Genomic DNA, 16,553 nt, shown 5'->3' on the forward strand with positions numbered 1-16,553 from the left:
GTGAATTTCGGCAAAGAGGATTCATTCATTCATGTGCATGGAATTACCTAGTGAGTGACATTTCATGTTTAGCAATGAAACGCCTCATCACGGGCAAGACATGCCAAAGTAGAAGCTGACGAGTTGTCGCGTGTGGGAGAAGCACACGCCATGAGCTGGCTAGTCACTGGAGTAGCCCAGCTTGGGATGAATATGCCGGATGCTAATCATTCGGGCTGCTAACTAAATAAGAGGGACCATGCTGCATAATTTGTTATGCCGGCCCCCCGTCGCGTCTCGTCTCGCTCGTGTCCCACTTGATGCTGGACACGTGGGGACCAGGGCATTCGACCAGGAGGCAAACGGCTGAAATCGAGTCCACGTCGACGAGGGGTCTTGTTATGGAGAGTAACAAGGTCCAGCCTTGGACGGAGATGCCCAGTCCGTCTGGAACGTCGCTGTGCCTCTAGGCTGCTTCTACTCACGTTTGTAGGACTGGCTGTCGCCATCGGTCGGGCGGGCCGATATGACAAAGGGCGCACGCAGCAGAAGCGCAGAGCGGGCCGCAGAAAAGCCAAGTCTGTTTCGCCAAACCCAAAGAGAAGGGCCCCTGGGCGTTATCGAGTGGACGGTTATTCACCGGGAGGGAGTCTGTTCCTTGCTCTGATTGTGTGCGGGAACCTTTCAGGTCGATGGAGCTGAGTGGTGCTGCATATTCTGCATACCAGACCCTGCAGGTAGATCGCTGATGTTGTGTGTGTTCTCGATGCAACGAATACTTGCTCTTACGCTTCATGTAGGTTCCGTCTCTCGCCGACTTTGTTCCTGACCCTTGCTGGTGGCACACCATCCTTCAAATCCAGCCTCTGAGAATGTCTCTGCTTGGGCAGTTGATACGGCATTCTCTAGCTAGCTGCTGTCGAAGTGAAAATACAGTCACCCCACACACCCACCACGCCCCGATCCCCCCCTCTCCGCCTCTGACCAGGGCCATCCATCGCTAGTCGATGGGCACAAGGCGTTGGTTGAACAGTTCCCTCCCCGACCAGTTCACTGACTGGAACCAGTCTCTCTCAGCTATGGGAAAGAGTAGAGCATGTGAAGAGCAATCTCACGAGTGCCTTGTTCGGTAGGACGGAGAACCCCTCACTGTCTCGTGCACGTCATATGACGGGCCTGCCACGCGCTCAGGCACCACAAGGAGATTCGCCATATTAAGTCCTAGAGGCCTCTTCTTCAAGAGTCCACCTGAGCGTGTGTTATCGAGCTGCTTCTTTCTCGTACTAATTTCTTGATCCTGCCGCCGTCACGGTTGCTGCATGCAACCTGCAAGTCCCCATCTGTTGCCCTAGCCGATCATCGACAGTCTCCGCCCCGGCTACTGTGCCATTCATTTTTCGCATCCTCGCGAGAGAGGCCGTTCCGTCGTCTGCTGGTCCATCCATCGCCACTCAGAGGCCCCACAAAGCGACATCGGATGGCATATTCTCGCTAGCAAAGGCGTTGGGAAAAAGGGTAAGGTGACATTTTAGCCTGCAAAAGAGGGGACCCGGCCAAAAGATCAACAAGACAGCGTCGGGCTAACAGGTTTGAGGTTAAAAAGAAGTGTATTCGAGACGACACACGCGAGATACAGTTGATGGTCATTGTCCATATCGTGCCACAAGCATCAGATCCGAGATATACAGGCGCCACCGCCCATCTACATCTCGGTCCAACCTCTAGATACTCCGAGTATCGTATCTGAACAGCTTCAAGGACCACAGACTCTACCTTGTTACTCCATCCGCTAGTCAACCCGGCTTCACTGCCGGCTCTTCTTCATCTCCACCACCGGCTTCACGACGACCTTATTCATAGAGAGTGGAGATATTCACAGACGAGACGCAGACCAGACGCTCCCCTCACAACGCTATTCTCGTGGTGCATGACACCACAGCCAACGCCAACCGTCCCCATCAGACATTGGCGAGTCGCCGTGCCTTGACCTCGAGCGTCTCGCTCTGTCTTGTTTTTTTGTCATATTTTTCTTGGCTTGTTCTATCCACCAGAGCGCATCCATCCATATCCCTCACCGCCCAATCATCCCAGCGGCAAAGTCCACACACAAGACCCCCCTGGCCTGTCTCTCAGACCCGCCCCCATCAGACCCCTACAAGCTCCAACTATTCCCGCATCCACAGCCCCCCTCCTACTCTAGGCTCTGGCCAGCCGGGTTGCGTTGCCCAAAGAAAAATAAAAGGGCCCTGGCTGTGCTTGTGCTAGGCCGCTACTGGACGTGTCGAAGCCTTGTTCGTAATAAGAAGGCCTGCAGACCGCAACTTCTTGAACCTGGTCGACTCAGTGTCTCTCCCGCCAAAACCAAACCTAACCTCTCGCTCGCTTGCTTTTCACCGCGACCGTCTCCTGAACTTGGCTGGGCTAGGGATCGGAGATTGCGTCTCTTGCCCGCGTCCCGTCACTTTCGGGCTCCAAGAGAAACGCGCATCAAAAGCTATTATAGGCCGCGAGAATCCTCCAATTCCAACTCGTCCAAAACTTGACCGCCACCAACATCATCGTCGCCTTTCACCTTTAGTCGGTCCTTTCTTATACTTATCCACCAACCTACCTCCAACAAAGCAATTAACCCCACCTCTTTTTTATCCTTTCTTTAACCCCAAGTTCAAAGGTAGTCGTCGAATGTGTGCCCATCATGGAGGAGAGGTGTAGCTCGAGGGCTTCGGGAACAACCTACCACAGCTTCAACGACACTGAACTGTTTGTTGAGCCCCCACGGCCTCCCGTCACATATGACAGCAAGAGTCTCCAGCAGCTCGAGCACCTCCAACTCGAGCTGCAACGACAGCAACGCGAGGCTCTGAACAGAGAGCAGCAAGCACGACGTCCGGGCACGGCTACAAAGATGCAGAGGCAGGACTCGGGTTACGAGTCCAACACGCCTCCTCGACGTGCATCAACCTCCAACACATCCAGCTCCAACTCTCGTCCCTCGGTCGCCCGTCGCTCGTCTAATGGATCATCCAAGGACAGCAGCGTCGGAGGAGTCAGGTCACGCTTCCGCAATCGTCCTTCTCTCCGTCGCGCAGCCAAGACGACGCATCCTGTTCAGGCTGCCCGCACAAGCAACCAATCTCTTCACCTCGTCCGCACAAACACGGGCACTCAACAACCAGCTGCCTTCTTCCACTTCCCATCCCCGGACCCCGTCCAGCTCGCCGACGCCGCCCCCGAGGTCGACACGGCCCCGACGCCCGTCCCTTCGCCGCCTCCCCAGACGACGCATTACTGGACGAGCGACCGCACGCGCCGTCTCGAGTACGCGGCCATCGACGCTGCGACCCGAGGCGTCAAGGGCTGGATCATGAGACATCTTGTGCCAGACTGCTTCGTGTCTCGCGAGAACCGGCACGTGTCCTTCGACGACGACTCGGGCAGCGTGCGGCGGTACAGGCTTGAGCTCGAGGACGATCGCGATGAAAAGGTGGCTGGCGACAAGCCTGTGCGTCGACGCAAGGGATGGCGTTTCTGGCGCCGCCGCAAGGTCGAGGCTCAACCTGCCGCCTACATTTGAGTGTCTGGCGCATATCTCTCACTCCCCGCTGCTGCTGCTGCTTGCAGCTGGGCTTTTTACCTCTTGGATTTACTCGACCTTCTCGCATTGCAGACGGAGTAGCATCGTTGGCGTTTTATACCCGTTGGCTTATTTTGTTGTCATTGGCATCTATACACAGGCACACATTTCCGCATGATACAGGATAATGATTGAAGCACATGGAGCGTATACAGAAAGTATGAATCTAGATGATGGATGGTGCATGATTATGGTGAGGAACGTTGTTCTTTTTTATTACTTATAACTCTTTTTTTATTATCTTGCTACTACTTCAACAAATATAGCAAACCGAATTGATCTTTTGAACCACATTTGGCATTATCAAAGCAGGGAGATTGACCGCTAGCACCGAGAAGCTTTGCTATCGGACGGATTGATGAGGTCTGTGATGTTCTTTGTTCTCGAGCCAAGCCAACAGGCGGTGTTGTCTGGGTTTGGTGTCTTGATAAGAGAGAGGGGTCCTCAATTGACAAAGAATTGCTTTTTCTTGACTGCTAATCTTGTCGCTCCTCGTGCTTGAAGCATTGAGTGTGAAGTGCCTGGTGTTATTGACCTCATAGAACCGAAGAAGCCCTTTACCTAAGACGATCTTCCTCGATGACCGACCCTATCGGCCCTGCCCTCTACCTTCTCGCCCCGAGCACCGAGGCCTATCATACGGATGCCGCCCCCATGCTTCTCTCTCCGGATCCATCTCCGGAACCCTCCACTGTGGACCGCCCCGCCCCGGAGGATCCACACCGGCTCCCGGCTCCGGCCGCCTGCCCCCGACCGATCGATCCCATGCCAAACCATCACTCACTCGAATCGAGCTCCGATCTTTTATATGCCGATGCGGAAGGAGAAACCATCCGGGATAAGCATATCGATGACACCGTAAACCAGGTTCCTCTCAGCCTCGCCCGCGTCGTCATCAACATCCAGGAACACTATGCGTCGGAGCTCGAGGTGGAGAGACAAAAGACAGAACAGTTACTGGCGCAGAACGCAATGATGAAGAAAAAGATTGACGAGATGGAAAGGAGGATTGAGATGCATGTCGTCATTATGGATGGCTTCGTAGGGTTCATGAGGGACGCCAAAGAGGGCAAGTTTGCTATTGGCAAACAGGCGGTTCCCACCGAGCTGGAGATCGCGAAACACTTGGGATGCGAACATGCCATAGAAGTCGAGACGATCGCTTCAACAAGCCGGCCCAGGCCGCGAACCGTCCATCCCAATGTCGAGCGTCCACTGCTCAATAAACAGACTTGGCCTGATTATGACGAGGAACTACAAGAAGAGGAGCCGTTTACGCTGGAGGACACTACTACGCGGATCACGTCGCAATGGGTCGATGTTGTAGAAGATTCCTTTGATCAGTTGCCGCCTACCCCCGATATGGACACGGCTCCCGTTCGAAGTACTGGACGTCGAGCACCAAGGAGGAGGAATCCGCCCTTGCGAGTGAGGCGCCGAGCAAGGCGAAGCATTGGGGCAGCATCGCAAAGAGCCCCCAGGCTTGAAGAAGCTCCAACTTGGACTGCCATCAACGCAACAGATAGCGATCACGATACAGCACAGTCTCCGGCGCCGAACCTTCACCTCGGGGCAATTCCAGAGCAGGAGGAGGACGATGGGGACTTTGACGATGGGCCCGCACTTGACGACTATGCAGAAGACGAACATTCAACCCTTGTTGCATCTCACTCCTCATCGCCTTCTTCCTCGGCAGAGTCTCCTCCACCTGCACAATACAAACCCCGCTATTCCGTCTCCCGATCCGTCGGCTACCGCTACGCAACCGGTCCTCCAGGCCGCCGCTTCAAATACCATCGCATGCCCAAAACCGTCGCCCTAGTCTGGACAGAATGGAAACATGGCCTCCACAGCAACCTAGCCATTGAGGAGCTCGAGCGCAGACACGGCACTACGTGGAGGCTCGGTACACTTCAGGAGCGCAAGTATGCGAGTAACTATGTTGGCGTGCGCCAAAAGATTGTCCGTAAAGTTGAGGAGATGTGTGAAGAGGGGGGTATTGGTGTTGAGGAGGCTTGTTGGAGGTTGGATGAAAGGGTTGACGGGAGGATGCAGCTTTTGATGGCGGCTTTGAGGAAGGGGGAGGATCCGCTTGAGGTGATTCCGAAGAGGAGGAAGAATGGGGCTACGTAGCATGGTGTTTTGCCGTCTCGTGAGGGAAATGATGCTTGTTCTGGCCAAGTGGCCCCCGACCCCTCGAGCACCCTGCGTGTAAAGGGATATGTTGAGAGGGAATGTCTTTGGCCATTTACTTGACTTGTTCTGCAGCTGCCTCTGACATATTTTCTCGCCGTGTATGCCGCACAAGTCGGAGACAACACTCTCTGTCACAGGGCTCGAAGAAGCGTTGGGTAACACAGCCGTAACACAACTGAAGCTGATAACTATATTATATACCTTGATTGCTATAGACACTTGAAATAAGTACCATTGGCCAAGTCTACTCCCAGCCAGCATATACCACCCCCTCGTAAGGCTTAAGCTTAACACCACCAGCCTCAAAGGTCTCGGTATTCTTTCCAAGCAGTTTCTTCCACCCAGTGTATCCCTTCAGCTCAGCAGTCTGTTCCTTATCCGAGAAATTCAGCAGGACCAGCGCCACTCTCCCATCGTAGCTTGTCATGGTATACGCAAAGACATGCTCACTGCGCTCATACTCGGGCAGTATGTCGAACCGCCCGTACACAAAGACATCTTTCTCCTGCTGCCGGAGCTTCAGGACCTGTCTCCAAAACGCCAACACGCTGTCGTCATCATTCTCCTGCTGCGCGACATTCCAGTCACTGAAATCGTCGTTGACGCGCATCCAAGGCTTCGACCCTTGGGTGAAACCACCGTTCTTGTCTGCGCTCCACTGCATGGGTAGCCTTCCATTGTCGCGCGCCTTCAGCCTCATCTCTCTCATGACGTCCGACATGTCAGCGCCGGCACCTCTCTTGCTGAGTTCGCTCTTGTAGTAGTTCAGGCCTTCGACGTCGATGTAGTCGTCAATTGTCCACGACTCGGGCGCATTCGCCATGCCGATCTCTTGACCCTGCAGGAGGAACAGCGTGCCACTCAAGGTCCCCAGGTAGACGGCCAGCATCTTGGCCGCGTCCTTCCTGTACTCGGGCAGATCCGATCCGTACCGCGAGAGGGAGCGGCCCGAGTCGTGGTTGTCCATGTACACCGAGTTCCAGCCGTCGAACTTGGGCATGGCGCCCTGCCACCGACTGGTTATGGCCTTGAGCTTGGACAGCCTGAAGTCGTCCCGCTCGTACTTGTGGTCGACACCGAAATCCATGTCCACGATGTCGCCTGTGAATAGCATGTTCAGCTCATGCCTGTCTTTGGCGACGTAGCTTGCCACGCTGTCCTCGTCCTTGGTGAAGCCCAGCTCGCCAACCGTCATGCAAACGTATTTGTCCAGGACCTCCTCGCGCATCTCCCGGATGAAGTCGTGCATCCGAGGGCCGCTGGCAAAATACTTGTCTCCCGGCTGGAACTCCGAGGCGGGCCGCGTGATGGGCGCGTCAGGGAGGTCCGGGTGCTTGGACATGAGGTTCATAGAGTCAATGCGGAAACCGTCGGCGCCCTTTTCGAGCCAAAACTGCATGTCGGCGTAAGTTGCGCGGCGCATCTCCTCGTTGGCCCAGTTCAGGTCAGGCTGCTCGGGCAAGAAGAGGGAGAGGTAGTATTGGCCTGTTTGCTCGTCCCATGTCCAGGCGCTGCCACCAAAGATGGAGGCCCAGTTGTTGGGTGGCTGACGAGTGCCGTCCGAGTCAAACTTGGGGTCACGCCAGAAGTACCAGTCTCTCTTGGGGGAGGTTCTCGATGAGCGTGACTCTCGGAACCATTCGTGCTCGTGGCTGGTATGATTGACCACGAGATCAAGAAGGACTTTGATGCCCCTCTCATGGCAGCCTCGGATTAGGGCCTCGACGTCTTCAACTGTTCCATACGGGCGGTGGATATCTCGATAGTCTGAGACATCATAGCCCATGTCATGCTGGGGACTCTTGAAGATGGGCGACAGCCAGATGGCGGTGGCTCCTACTGATTGAATGTAGTCCAGCTTGGAGATGATCCCTGGCAGGTCACCCAGTCCATCAGCGTCTGAGTCGAGGAAACTTGCTGGGTAGATCTGATAGACCACCAACTCCTTCCACCATTGCCTGTCCGGAGGGGTAGATGTTGGCATAGTTACTGATGGTGCGATAGTGGTGTGGTCTGCTCTGGATGAGCCTGAGTTTACGTATTGGGAGGAGCTATTAGTTTGTTCATGTGCCTCTTATACCCGATTGCCATTGTCGGTCCGTCGTGGCCTTGACGGTTGAAAGGGTCGGTTGAATTCGTCATTGGACTTGACGCGGAGGACGATCGGCTGCACGATGATGGCTGAATTATGATTTGCTCGGGCGCTCCAAGAAGAAAGACTCTTGTCGGACCGTCAAGAGACAGACCAATGATAATTCAGCCTGCTCACGCCCACTGAGCGAATTCTTAGCCAATGGAAATTCAACCATTTCACCCACAGCGCTAGGCTAGGATATATGGCCATCTTCTCGGTGCGAGAACACAGCCCATACCCATCGAGGGGCGAACTTAAACCTATTCGATGGTTTGTTTTTTAGTCTCACCTGATTCCCCATGGGGCAAGATGGAAGAAAGCTGGGGATCACGAGTCATACTGCGCTAGAGCCGACGACATGAAGACTGAGCATATAAAGACTGGACATGATGCCCTCTACAGAGTAACAGCAGCATCTCCTAGTCAGCTTCAGATCACCTCAACTCCTTCATCAAACCTCGTTGCATCTCCAACATAATGGATACCAAACCAGAGCCGGCGGCGACTGTGTCCTACCACATCGAGAAGGGCCCCGTCGCAGACTCAACCGCCGTGCAAAAAGCCATGGACGCACAAGATTTCACGCCCAAGCAGCAATACCAGCGCTTGTGGGCAAACCTCAAGAAGGACAAGATCTACGTCTTCTGGTCGCTGTACATCATGTCCCTCGTCTTCGGATGGGGTTACGACTCTGGTCTCTCAGGCGTTGCCATCGCCTTTCCTGAGTTTCGCAAGGCGTATGGAGAATACTACTCTGTCGGCGACCAATATGTCATTCCGGCGCTTTGGCAGTCTCTCTGGAACGCGGCTAGCACCATCGGCCAGGTGTTTGGAGCCTTCCTGACTGGTCAATTTGCCGACTATGTCGGTCGAAAGGCTGTGCTCTGGACTGCTGTCGTGCTGTCCCTAGCTTCGTCCTTTGCACTTGTCTTTTCCCCGAATCTGCCTGTCCTCTTTGTCTCCAAGCTTCTGCTCGGTCTCTCGGTCGGCCTGTCAACCGTCACACCTCCGCTATATGTCACCGAGAACGCACCCGCTGCCCTTCGAAGCTCCCTCAGCTCCCTGACAAACGTCATCATCGTGCTGGGCTTCTTCCTCTCCTCCATCACGGGCTGGGGATCCTCCAAGATCCACGGAGAATGGAGCTACAAACTTGCCTTTGTCATGACGTTCCTCGTCCCCACACTCTTCGCTGTTGTTCTCCCGTTCCTCCCTGAGTCACCTGTTTGGTATATCAAGAAGGGCAGAGATGACGATGCTCGCAAGGCCATCATCAAGCTCTATGGCAAGAGTGTAGACGTCGAGGAGCGGCTCAACTTTATGAAGTCTGAGTTGGAAGTTGCAGCTGGCGAGGCCAACATGGCCAAGCAGACAAGCTGGAGGGCTATTTTCTCCAAAGAGCACCGATCGCGAACCCTCATTGCTGTGATGGGGTTACAGTCTCAGAATTTCTCTGGAGGTTACTTTGCAAGTGAGTAACCTAAACTGCACACTTTGTCGACCAATTGCTAACCTCTGCAGATACATACCAGACGTACTATTTCGAACTCATTGGCCAGGCTGACCCCTTCGGACTTACCGCGATTTCCTCGACCCTTCAGTTTCTCTCCAACTGCGTTGCCGTCTCCGTCTCGGATGTCCTCCCTCGCCGAAAATCCCTCATCGGTGGCGGCACACTGCTCTGCTGCTGGTCCATCATCATCGCCGGGACCTCGCTCGCTAGCCAAGCCAACAACGCCGCCAACACAGCCCTTCTCGCCTTCATGATCACATGGTCAATGCTTTACACGGCGACAGTGGGCTGCTTCGGCTGGGCCGTTGCTCAAGAGACTGCCTCGCAGGCGACGCGTCCCAAGACCATCGCCTTCAGTCTGGTGTGCCAGCAGCTCACCGCGCTCATGCTGTCGTCCGTGTTCCCATTCTTTATCAACCCGGATCAACTGAACTGGGGTGGCAAGGTCATGTTCTTGTTTGTTGGTGCCGAGGTTTTCATCCTGGCAACTCTGTTCTGGTTCCAGCCTGAGACAAAGAACAGGACCTACCACGACATTGACTGTCTATACGCCGAGGGTGTTCCTCCCAGAAAGTTTAGCGAGTTTATCGTGGATGATGGAACCGTTGTTCGAAGACCGCGCGTGTAGAGCGGTAGTTGACTCAGGGGCTTTGTTGATAGCTTGGACGGATAAAGCAGGGTTGAAAGGATTCACGTCTTAGGTAGAGGGCGACCCGGGAGTTTATATCTGCGGTGCAAATAAGAAGTGGATAAATAAGCTTATAGTCTTCACTGAATTAAAGGCCCTGACTGCACTGAAGACGAGTGATGATGTTACGCTGGGTAGGAGTGATGGCTAGGTGTGGCTATTTCTGAAGCTGGCAAGGAGCTCCAACCAGGCCAACCGGGTCAGTCCGGGGGGTTCAGGCCAGGAGTAACAATCATAACATAGTGTTCTAACAGATGAGATTATTCCTACCGCATAATTCAGTTACCCCAATAACACTAGGCCGAGGTACGGACCGGCCAGCTTTAGGGATAGTGGCTAGATTTGAGCTGGCTTCTAATTGGCTATTAATAATGCTACCCCACAACTCCCATTTTATTCTCCAGTCATGCGACTGTAATGTGTTCCCCATCCCAGTCACATTCACACCATGACCCGCCCAACTGGTTCAACGGGGCCCAAGAGGCCATACAAGGTCCGACAAGCTTGCGATGCCTGTCATGTACGCAAAGTGCGCTGTGACGGCTGCAAGCCATGCATTAACTGCCGTGAGACCTTGGCGAATTGCACCTATTTGGCCGTACACAAGAAGACGGGGCCAAAGGGCGGTCCACGACATGCACGGAGGCTCCTTCAACGACAGCCTGCCCCGATGCCGCAATGCGCCCAGTTCAGTCCCAGCGAAGCATCTAGTTGCTCCCAGGTGTCTCGCTCCAGGAGAACATCAGATGCCGCCTTTCAGCCATCTTCTCGAATCACCGATCAAGTCATCCGATGGTGTCTTGATGCTTACTTCAAGCACAAGTATCCGCTCACGCCGATCCTCCATCGTGAGACAGTCGAGCAAACTCCAGTCTCGCCCGAGCAGTACGGCCTCATCACGGCATGCTGTGCTGTCATTTCGCTCTCTCCAGAGATCCTCCCGCCGGCATCTCCCCACAATGAGCTAATAATTCCACCTGCCGACTTCCTCATCTCGGAAACCCTCCGCGCGAGGCAGCACTGTAACCTCGTCGCGCACCCATCCTTAACCCATATCCAGACATCATTCTTCCTCTACGCCGCCTTCTTTTCACTGGATCAGGATAATTCAGCGTGGTACTACCTGCGAGAGGCCATTACCATCCTGCAGACGCTGCGGCTGCACGAGGAAGCCACATACAGCGATATTGACGATCCGATCTTGGCTACGTACGCTCGACGCATGGCCTGGGTGCTTTTTATCACCGAGAGGGGCTACGCACTGCAGAGGAATCGGCAGATTACGCTGCAAATTACCTTGAACGTACCCATGGTCGATCCATCATGTTCGGGAGCTGAGATACTCCTTGGGTTCCTCGATCTCATTTCTCTCTTTTGCCACTTTGGTGCCGATTTTATCGCAAACCGGAACTCTGCGACTCCGGGAAACAATGAAGATCCTGGGCATCTATCAACCCTACAAAGTCTCCTCAAGTACACGCTCCCCAACGTATCCAACTATTCCCAGGTCCAGCAAGCAGACCTCCTGGTATCACGGCAGTGGCTCAAGATCATAGTCTGGAAGCTCTGCGCGTCAAAAACTCTGCTCTCGAGCGCCTGCAGCGAAGACACCATGTCACTGCATTATCCCGTCTCCATCGCACGTGGAATCGTGCTTGCCTCGCAGCTGGTGTCGACCCAAGCTTTCGAGGCCAATGGGATTGGGATACTGGAAAAGGTCTTTGAGGTGGCATGTTCGCTGGCCGATCTTTTGTCATTGGTGCCTGTGGGCGGTCAGGGATCGACCATGGACGTTGGTCCTGTTGATGTTTTGATGGAGATGGTCAGGATTGTGGGCTCAAGATTCGGGGGCAGTTATAGGCACCTGAATATCTTGGCCGACAAGGCTAACAGGTGTCTTCTTATGAATATAGATAGGAGTCTGCCTCTGCCAGTCGACGACGACGAGTCTGTTGATAGCGTTAATTGAGTCAGGCGGGGGGTAACAAGGGCCATGAGAGGGGCCATCCAGCATAACCAAGACCTCACTTGAGTTCGTCTCAGGATACGCAAGTATTCTTCTGCAACGTCTCGTTGCCATCAAGCATTTATACACGTCTTTGGTAGTGCAAATTAATTATGCATACATGACCTACTTCATCCCAGAGTGGTTGCTTTGGCAATCCTATCTGTTCTTAGGAGACTGTTGTGGCATAGTTGAACCACAATCAGCACATGTTTTTGACGCCTCCCTCGTGACATCAATATTGTTTAGGTAATTACCGTATTTATGCATCAGCCACATTCTTAATCATTTAAATACTAGTGACAGCCTACCCCCTTGGAATTGATAAGCCATCAACCTAAACAAATAAGGAGGCGCTCGCCTATTTCCACCGGCATGAATTTCAATCCAGCAGTGTTACTCTTCGGCCAAGCGAAGCTAGTCGGGGGCTCGACGGCCGAGTTTGCCGGAAATGCTGCGACTGGTCTCCTTCAGAAAGCCAAGTTTTCGCGAAAGAAGATACCCAAGTTCCAGTACCGAGACAAAATCCAGGCAGACAAGATACGCCTTATCAGATTCGTCTGGGACCCTGCCTGCGACCCAAAGATATCTGGTGTCGTCCTGTCTCTGGAGACGCATGCAATTGGCCCGACTTGTCCTAGCTATGTGGCCCTTTCGTACACTTGGGGGCCCCCAAAGCTAGCGGCATTTTTCACCAGAAACCAATACAGCGATCTTGAGAAGAAGGCTCTGTGGATTGACCGATGCCGGTTTGAAGTGCACCCTAACCTGTATGACGCCTTGGCACATGTCCGCGACTTATACCCTCCCAACACGCTCTTTTGGGCCGATGCCATTTGCATCAATCAGGAAAATTCGGATGAAAAGATGCGGCAAATCCGGATTATGGATCTTGTATATGGTGGAGCAGCGAAGACGATTGTTTGGCTGGGGAAAAAGACTCATGATATTGCCCGAGCAGTCTCAATACTGAACCGCAACGCGGAAGCAACGCGACGAGGGACCCTAGAGCTGCTAAAGACTCATGGCGAAGGACAGTACACAGAGCCTATTTTCATCACCGACACAACTGCCTTCTTACGGTTCGGCATCATGCCGTTGTCTTACCAAGATTGGAAATCGCTTGCCGAGCTGTTCTCGAGGCGGTGGTTTGGGCGAGCTTGGATGGTGCAAGAAGTCACCCTGTCAAACCATGTTGAAGTTCTTTGTGGCGATATTTCACTTGACTGGGATGCACTCGCCTGGTTTGCTTGTTTTGTCTGTCTCACTCATACCGCAACCAGCGTGATGCAGTTCTACCCGAACAATACCGATCTACTCTTCATGTCGCTAGGACTTACTTTTACCGTTAGTTTGCAGCTGGCTCGAATCTGGACTGGGAAGAGTTCGTCTGAGGCGTTGGATCTGGTGAGAGAACTTGATTTCATGGCCGGCCTCGAGGAGAACGGTCCAGGTAGCGTTCTTCTCAAATTGGTCTTTGGCTGCTATGGGTTCATTGCCACAAAGAGGCGGGACAAGTTTTATGCCGTCCATGGCATCCTGCACGCAATTACCGGATTCGACTATGCCCAACATCCCGACTACACGCCCGATTACTCTACTTCGACCACGGAAGAGGCCGTCTGCATGCGAATGTGCAGAGCAATTATTGAAGAAACAGGAACTCTCAACCTCATCACCTTGGCGGGTGAAGCTGGATACAACACCATCTTCCCACGACTACACCCCCTTCCGTCATGGGTCCCAGATCTACAGCCTTTCCGCCAGGCTATTCCGCTCCTCTGTCCCAACTTCCGCCGAACGCGAGGTTACAATAGCGGCGGGTCACAGATACTGCCAGCCATGAAACCCGTCTTTGACCCATCCAACCCCAACAAGCTCTGGGTCTACGCCAAGAAGCTTGGTACAGTTCGCGCCGTGGGAAATTCCTGGCAAGAGATGGCGGTCCGCAACCAACTGAAGAAGACTTTTCAAATGCTCAAGAGCCTACCCTCCATCTACCCACCCACTGGACAGCACATTGTAGAGGCGTTCTGGAGAGTGTTGTTGACCGACAGTGACATGGCGAACCGACCAGCGCACGACAATTTGAGGGCATATTTTAGAGACTGGCTCATGTACAAGATATTCAAGATGGTTCTCAATCAGGTCGATTCGCTTACCAACCGGCGCGCGAACCCCGTGGAGGAGCGAATCAGGTTCTTCCAGGAATACGCCGAAATGCAAGACTTGGCTATGAACGATCCTACTGGTATCATCCCTTCAGAGGCCGAGGTTCAACGCCGTCTGGCGCAGATTGGCCACCCGGCCGGGGGCCAAACAATCCCTGTCCCTAGGGAGACTAAGACGCAGACATTGGATCTCTGGAAGATGTCGAGCCATCGGTTCGAGCCATTCGCCCTCTACTTTGCCAACTACAAGAGAGTATTTGCCCTGGATTCAGGGTACTTGGGGAGCGGGCCCCAAGACCTTATGGTTGGACGGTCGGTATGGCTATTGTCCGGCTGTCCGACACCTCTTGTTCTCCGTGAAGTAGGTGGTGGTGAGTTCTTTAAAGTGGTTGGCGAGGCGTATGTACATGGGGCAATGTTTGGCGAGGCCATTTCCGCCGGAATGTGGTGGGATCAGATTTGTCTCGTTTAGGTACCATTACATTACTAACGTTACATATTCAACCTTATTCTCACCATTGCTAAGAGCAAAAATCTCCCATGTGTCCTCCCAGCATCACTTCTTAGACCACTTCTTCACTCTGAACAGATAGTACGTGACAACCGCCATCATCATGTTGAACCCGATAAAAGCCCACATGATGCCATAGTTGCGCCATCTCTCGGACCAGTAGATCCTGGAGCCTGCGAGGTATTGATCTGCGTAGCGGAACGCGCAGTATTGACATTGCTCCGTGGCAGAGGGATTCTGGAGCTGGCCTGGGACTTGAGATAGGATTGGGTCGAGATACTCTCCACATGTTTCTCCTGATGGGGGATTAAAGGTTGACGTCTCGGTTGAGGAGCATTCGACTGGCCTGCCGTGTAGCATGGTCGCCACGATACCGGAGATCCAGTATGTAAACGGAGAGAGGCGGTACATGAATATCCAAAAGCCAGGAAGCGCACTGGGAGTCTGCAGAACACCGCTGAAAATAGTGCTCATCATGGTAAGAATGGTGACGAGACTGCCTGCTGTCTGCGCATCTGGAAGCGCCGCGATGGTCATCTGTGCAAAGGCGCTGGCGTAGATGAATAGTTCAATGACAAAGAGCAGAACGAGGACTTGTCTGTCGGAGCTCTGGATGCCTACGACGGCGTAGTAGAAGCAGCTCCAGATGAGTATGCCTGTGACGATCTGGTATGGGATCTCGACGATGATGTTGGCGATGATAAAGGCCTTCCATGAGTATGCTTTGCTGGGCCGTTCTCTGACTTCGTAGAGAGACCGTTGAGTGACAAAATTTGGGATAATCTAACACACGAGATTAGCACACGACCTTTCAAAGAGGTTCAGCTTGTTGACTTACCTGTTGCACAAGTGTGGTAAAGATTGTAGTCAACAAGAAGACGGAGAAGATGACATTCTGCATTCCCGCTTGCGAGGTAGACTCCTGGAAGAAAGAAAACCCGATGAACAAGCCAGCTACAATGCCAAGCATGAACTTGGCAAAGATGTAGGCCGGCATGCGCCAGTACTGCTGGAAGACTCTGTACGAGACGGCCTGCAGCTGGGAAAAGAATGGCATGGCGAACTCTGCGTTTGAGGAAGCTTCGTCTTCTCCAGCTGCTGCTTCATTTTGCTTCTCTGCATGGATCCTGTCGATTTCGGTCTCAACCGCTTGGTGCTCTTCGCTGCCTTTCCAGACAGAGTGCCAATCTTCGCCCTTGTTGTTTGTAACGTTGCTGATGACTTCGAGGATGTACTCGGCTGGGTTCTCTTCCTTATCACATGTTCTTGCTCCGTGCTGTTGGAAATAGTCGAGAAGGGTTCGAGAGTCCTCTCCAATGTTGCCAAAGTAGACGGTTTTGCCTCCTTTGGCGAGGAAGAGAAGGCGGTCAAACTGCTGGAAAAGAATGGCGCTCGGTTGATGAACCGTACATAACACAGCCTGTCCAGAGTTTGCGAGTTTCCTCAAGAAGGAACAGATAGCCCAAGAACTCTGCGAATCGAGGCCACTTGTGGGCTCGTCAAGAAACAGAAGCAACTTGGGCTTTGCTGCTAGCTCGACACCAATAGTGAGCAACTTTCGCTGTTCGACGTTCAAACCCTCGCCTGGAACTCCCACGATGGCGTCTGCGTATTCCTGCATGTTGAGCATCTTGATGACTTCCTCCACAAAGGCGTACTTTTCCTGCTTGCTGACTGTCTTTGGTTGTCTTAGCATGGCGCTGAATCGAAGGCTTTCGCGAA

General features: G+C 53.4%; 7 protein-coding genes across 7 annotated transcripts; 5 read left to right on the forward strand and 2 right to left on the reverse strand.

Annotated features, from left to right (window-relative positions):
* Window positions 1-2,674: 2,674 nt before the first annotated feature.
* On the forward strand, window positions 2,675-3,553 carry LRP88_05514 (uncharacterized protein; the record flags this gene model as incomplete). The annotated part of the gene is made up of 1 exon (XM_083242065.1): window positions 2,675-3,553. One exon carries the CDS (start codon window positions 2,675-2,677, stop codon window positions 3,551-3,553), a length of 879 nt encoding a protein of 292 aa, XP_083103213.1.
* Window positions 3,554-4,192: 639 nt separating this feature from the next.
* LRP88_05515 (transcription activator GCR1-like domain-containing protein) lies at window positions 4,193-5,746 on the forward strand (the record flags this gene model as incomplete). Its single annotated transcript, XM_083242066.1, has 1 exon — window positions 4,193-5,746. One exon carries the CDS (start codon window positions 4,193-4,195, stop codon window positions 5,744-5,746), a length of 1,554 nt encoding a protein of 517 aa, XP_083103214.1.
* Window positions 5,747-6,053: 307 nt separating this feature from the next.
* On the reverse strand, window positions 6,054-7,793 carry LRP88_05516 (glycoside hydrolase superfamily; the record flags this gene model as incomplete). The annotated part of the gene is made up of 1 exon (XM_083242067.1): window positions 6,054-7,793. One exon carries the CDS (start codon window positions 7,791-7,793, stop codon window positions 6,054-6,056), a length of 1,740 nt encoding a protein of 579 aa, XP_083103215.1.
* Window positions 7,794-8,420: 627 nt separating this feature from the next.
* LRP88_05517 (general substrate transporter) lies at window positions 8,421-10,084 on the forward strand (the record flags this gene model as incomplete). The annotated part of the gene is made up of 2 exons (XM_083242068.1): window positions 8,421-9,414; window positions 9,465-10,084. 2 exons carry the CDS (start codon window positions 8,421-8,423, stop codon window positions 10,082-10,084), a joined length of 1,614 nt encoding a protein of 537 aa, XP_083103216.1.
* A 730-nt stretch (window positions 10,085-10,814) lies between these two features.
* Window positions 10,815-12,113, forward strand: LRP88_05518 (transcription factor domain-containing protein; the record flags this gene model as incomplete). Its single annotated transcript, XM_083242069.1, has 1 exon — window positions 10,815-12,113. The coding sequence occupies one exon, from the start codon at window positions 10,815-10,817 to the stop codon at window positions 12,111-12,113; it is 1,299 nt and encodes a 432-aa protein (XP_083103217.1).
* A 411-nt stretch (window positions 12,114-12,524) lies between these two features.
* LRP88_05519 (HET domain-containing protein) lies at window positions 12,525-14,792 on the forward strand (the record flags this gene model as incomplete). Its single annotated transcript, XM_083242070.1, has 1 exon — window positions 12,525-14,792. The coding sequence occupies one exon, from the start codon at window positions 12,525-12,527 to the stop codon at window positions 14,790-14,792; it is 2,268 nt and encodes a 755-aa protein (XP_083103218.1).
* An 84-nt stretch (window positions 14,793-14,876) lies between these two features.
* On the reverse strand, window positions 14,877-16,527 carry LRP88_05520 (uncharacterized protein; the record flags this gene model as incomplete). The annotated part of the gene is made up of 2 exons (XM_083242071.1): window positions 14,877-15,614; window positions 15,670-16,527. The coding sequence occupies 2 exons, from the start codon at window positions 16,525-16,527 to the stop codon at window positions 14,877-14,879; spliced, it is 1,596 nt and encodes a 531-aa protein (XP_083103219.1).
* Window positions 16,528-16,553: the final 26 nt, after the last annotated feature.

Source organism: Fusarium phalaenopsidis (genome assembly GCF_050370095.1).
Source record: "Fusarium phalaenopsidis strain FUZ10S chromosome Unknown contig_32292, whole genome shotgun sequence".
Lineage (NCBI taxonomy): Eukaryota > Fungi > Ascomycota > Sordariomycetes > Hypocreales > Nectriaceae > Fusarium > Fusarium phalaenopsidis.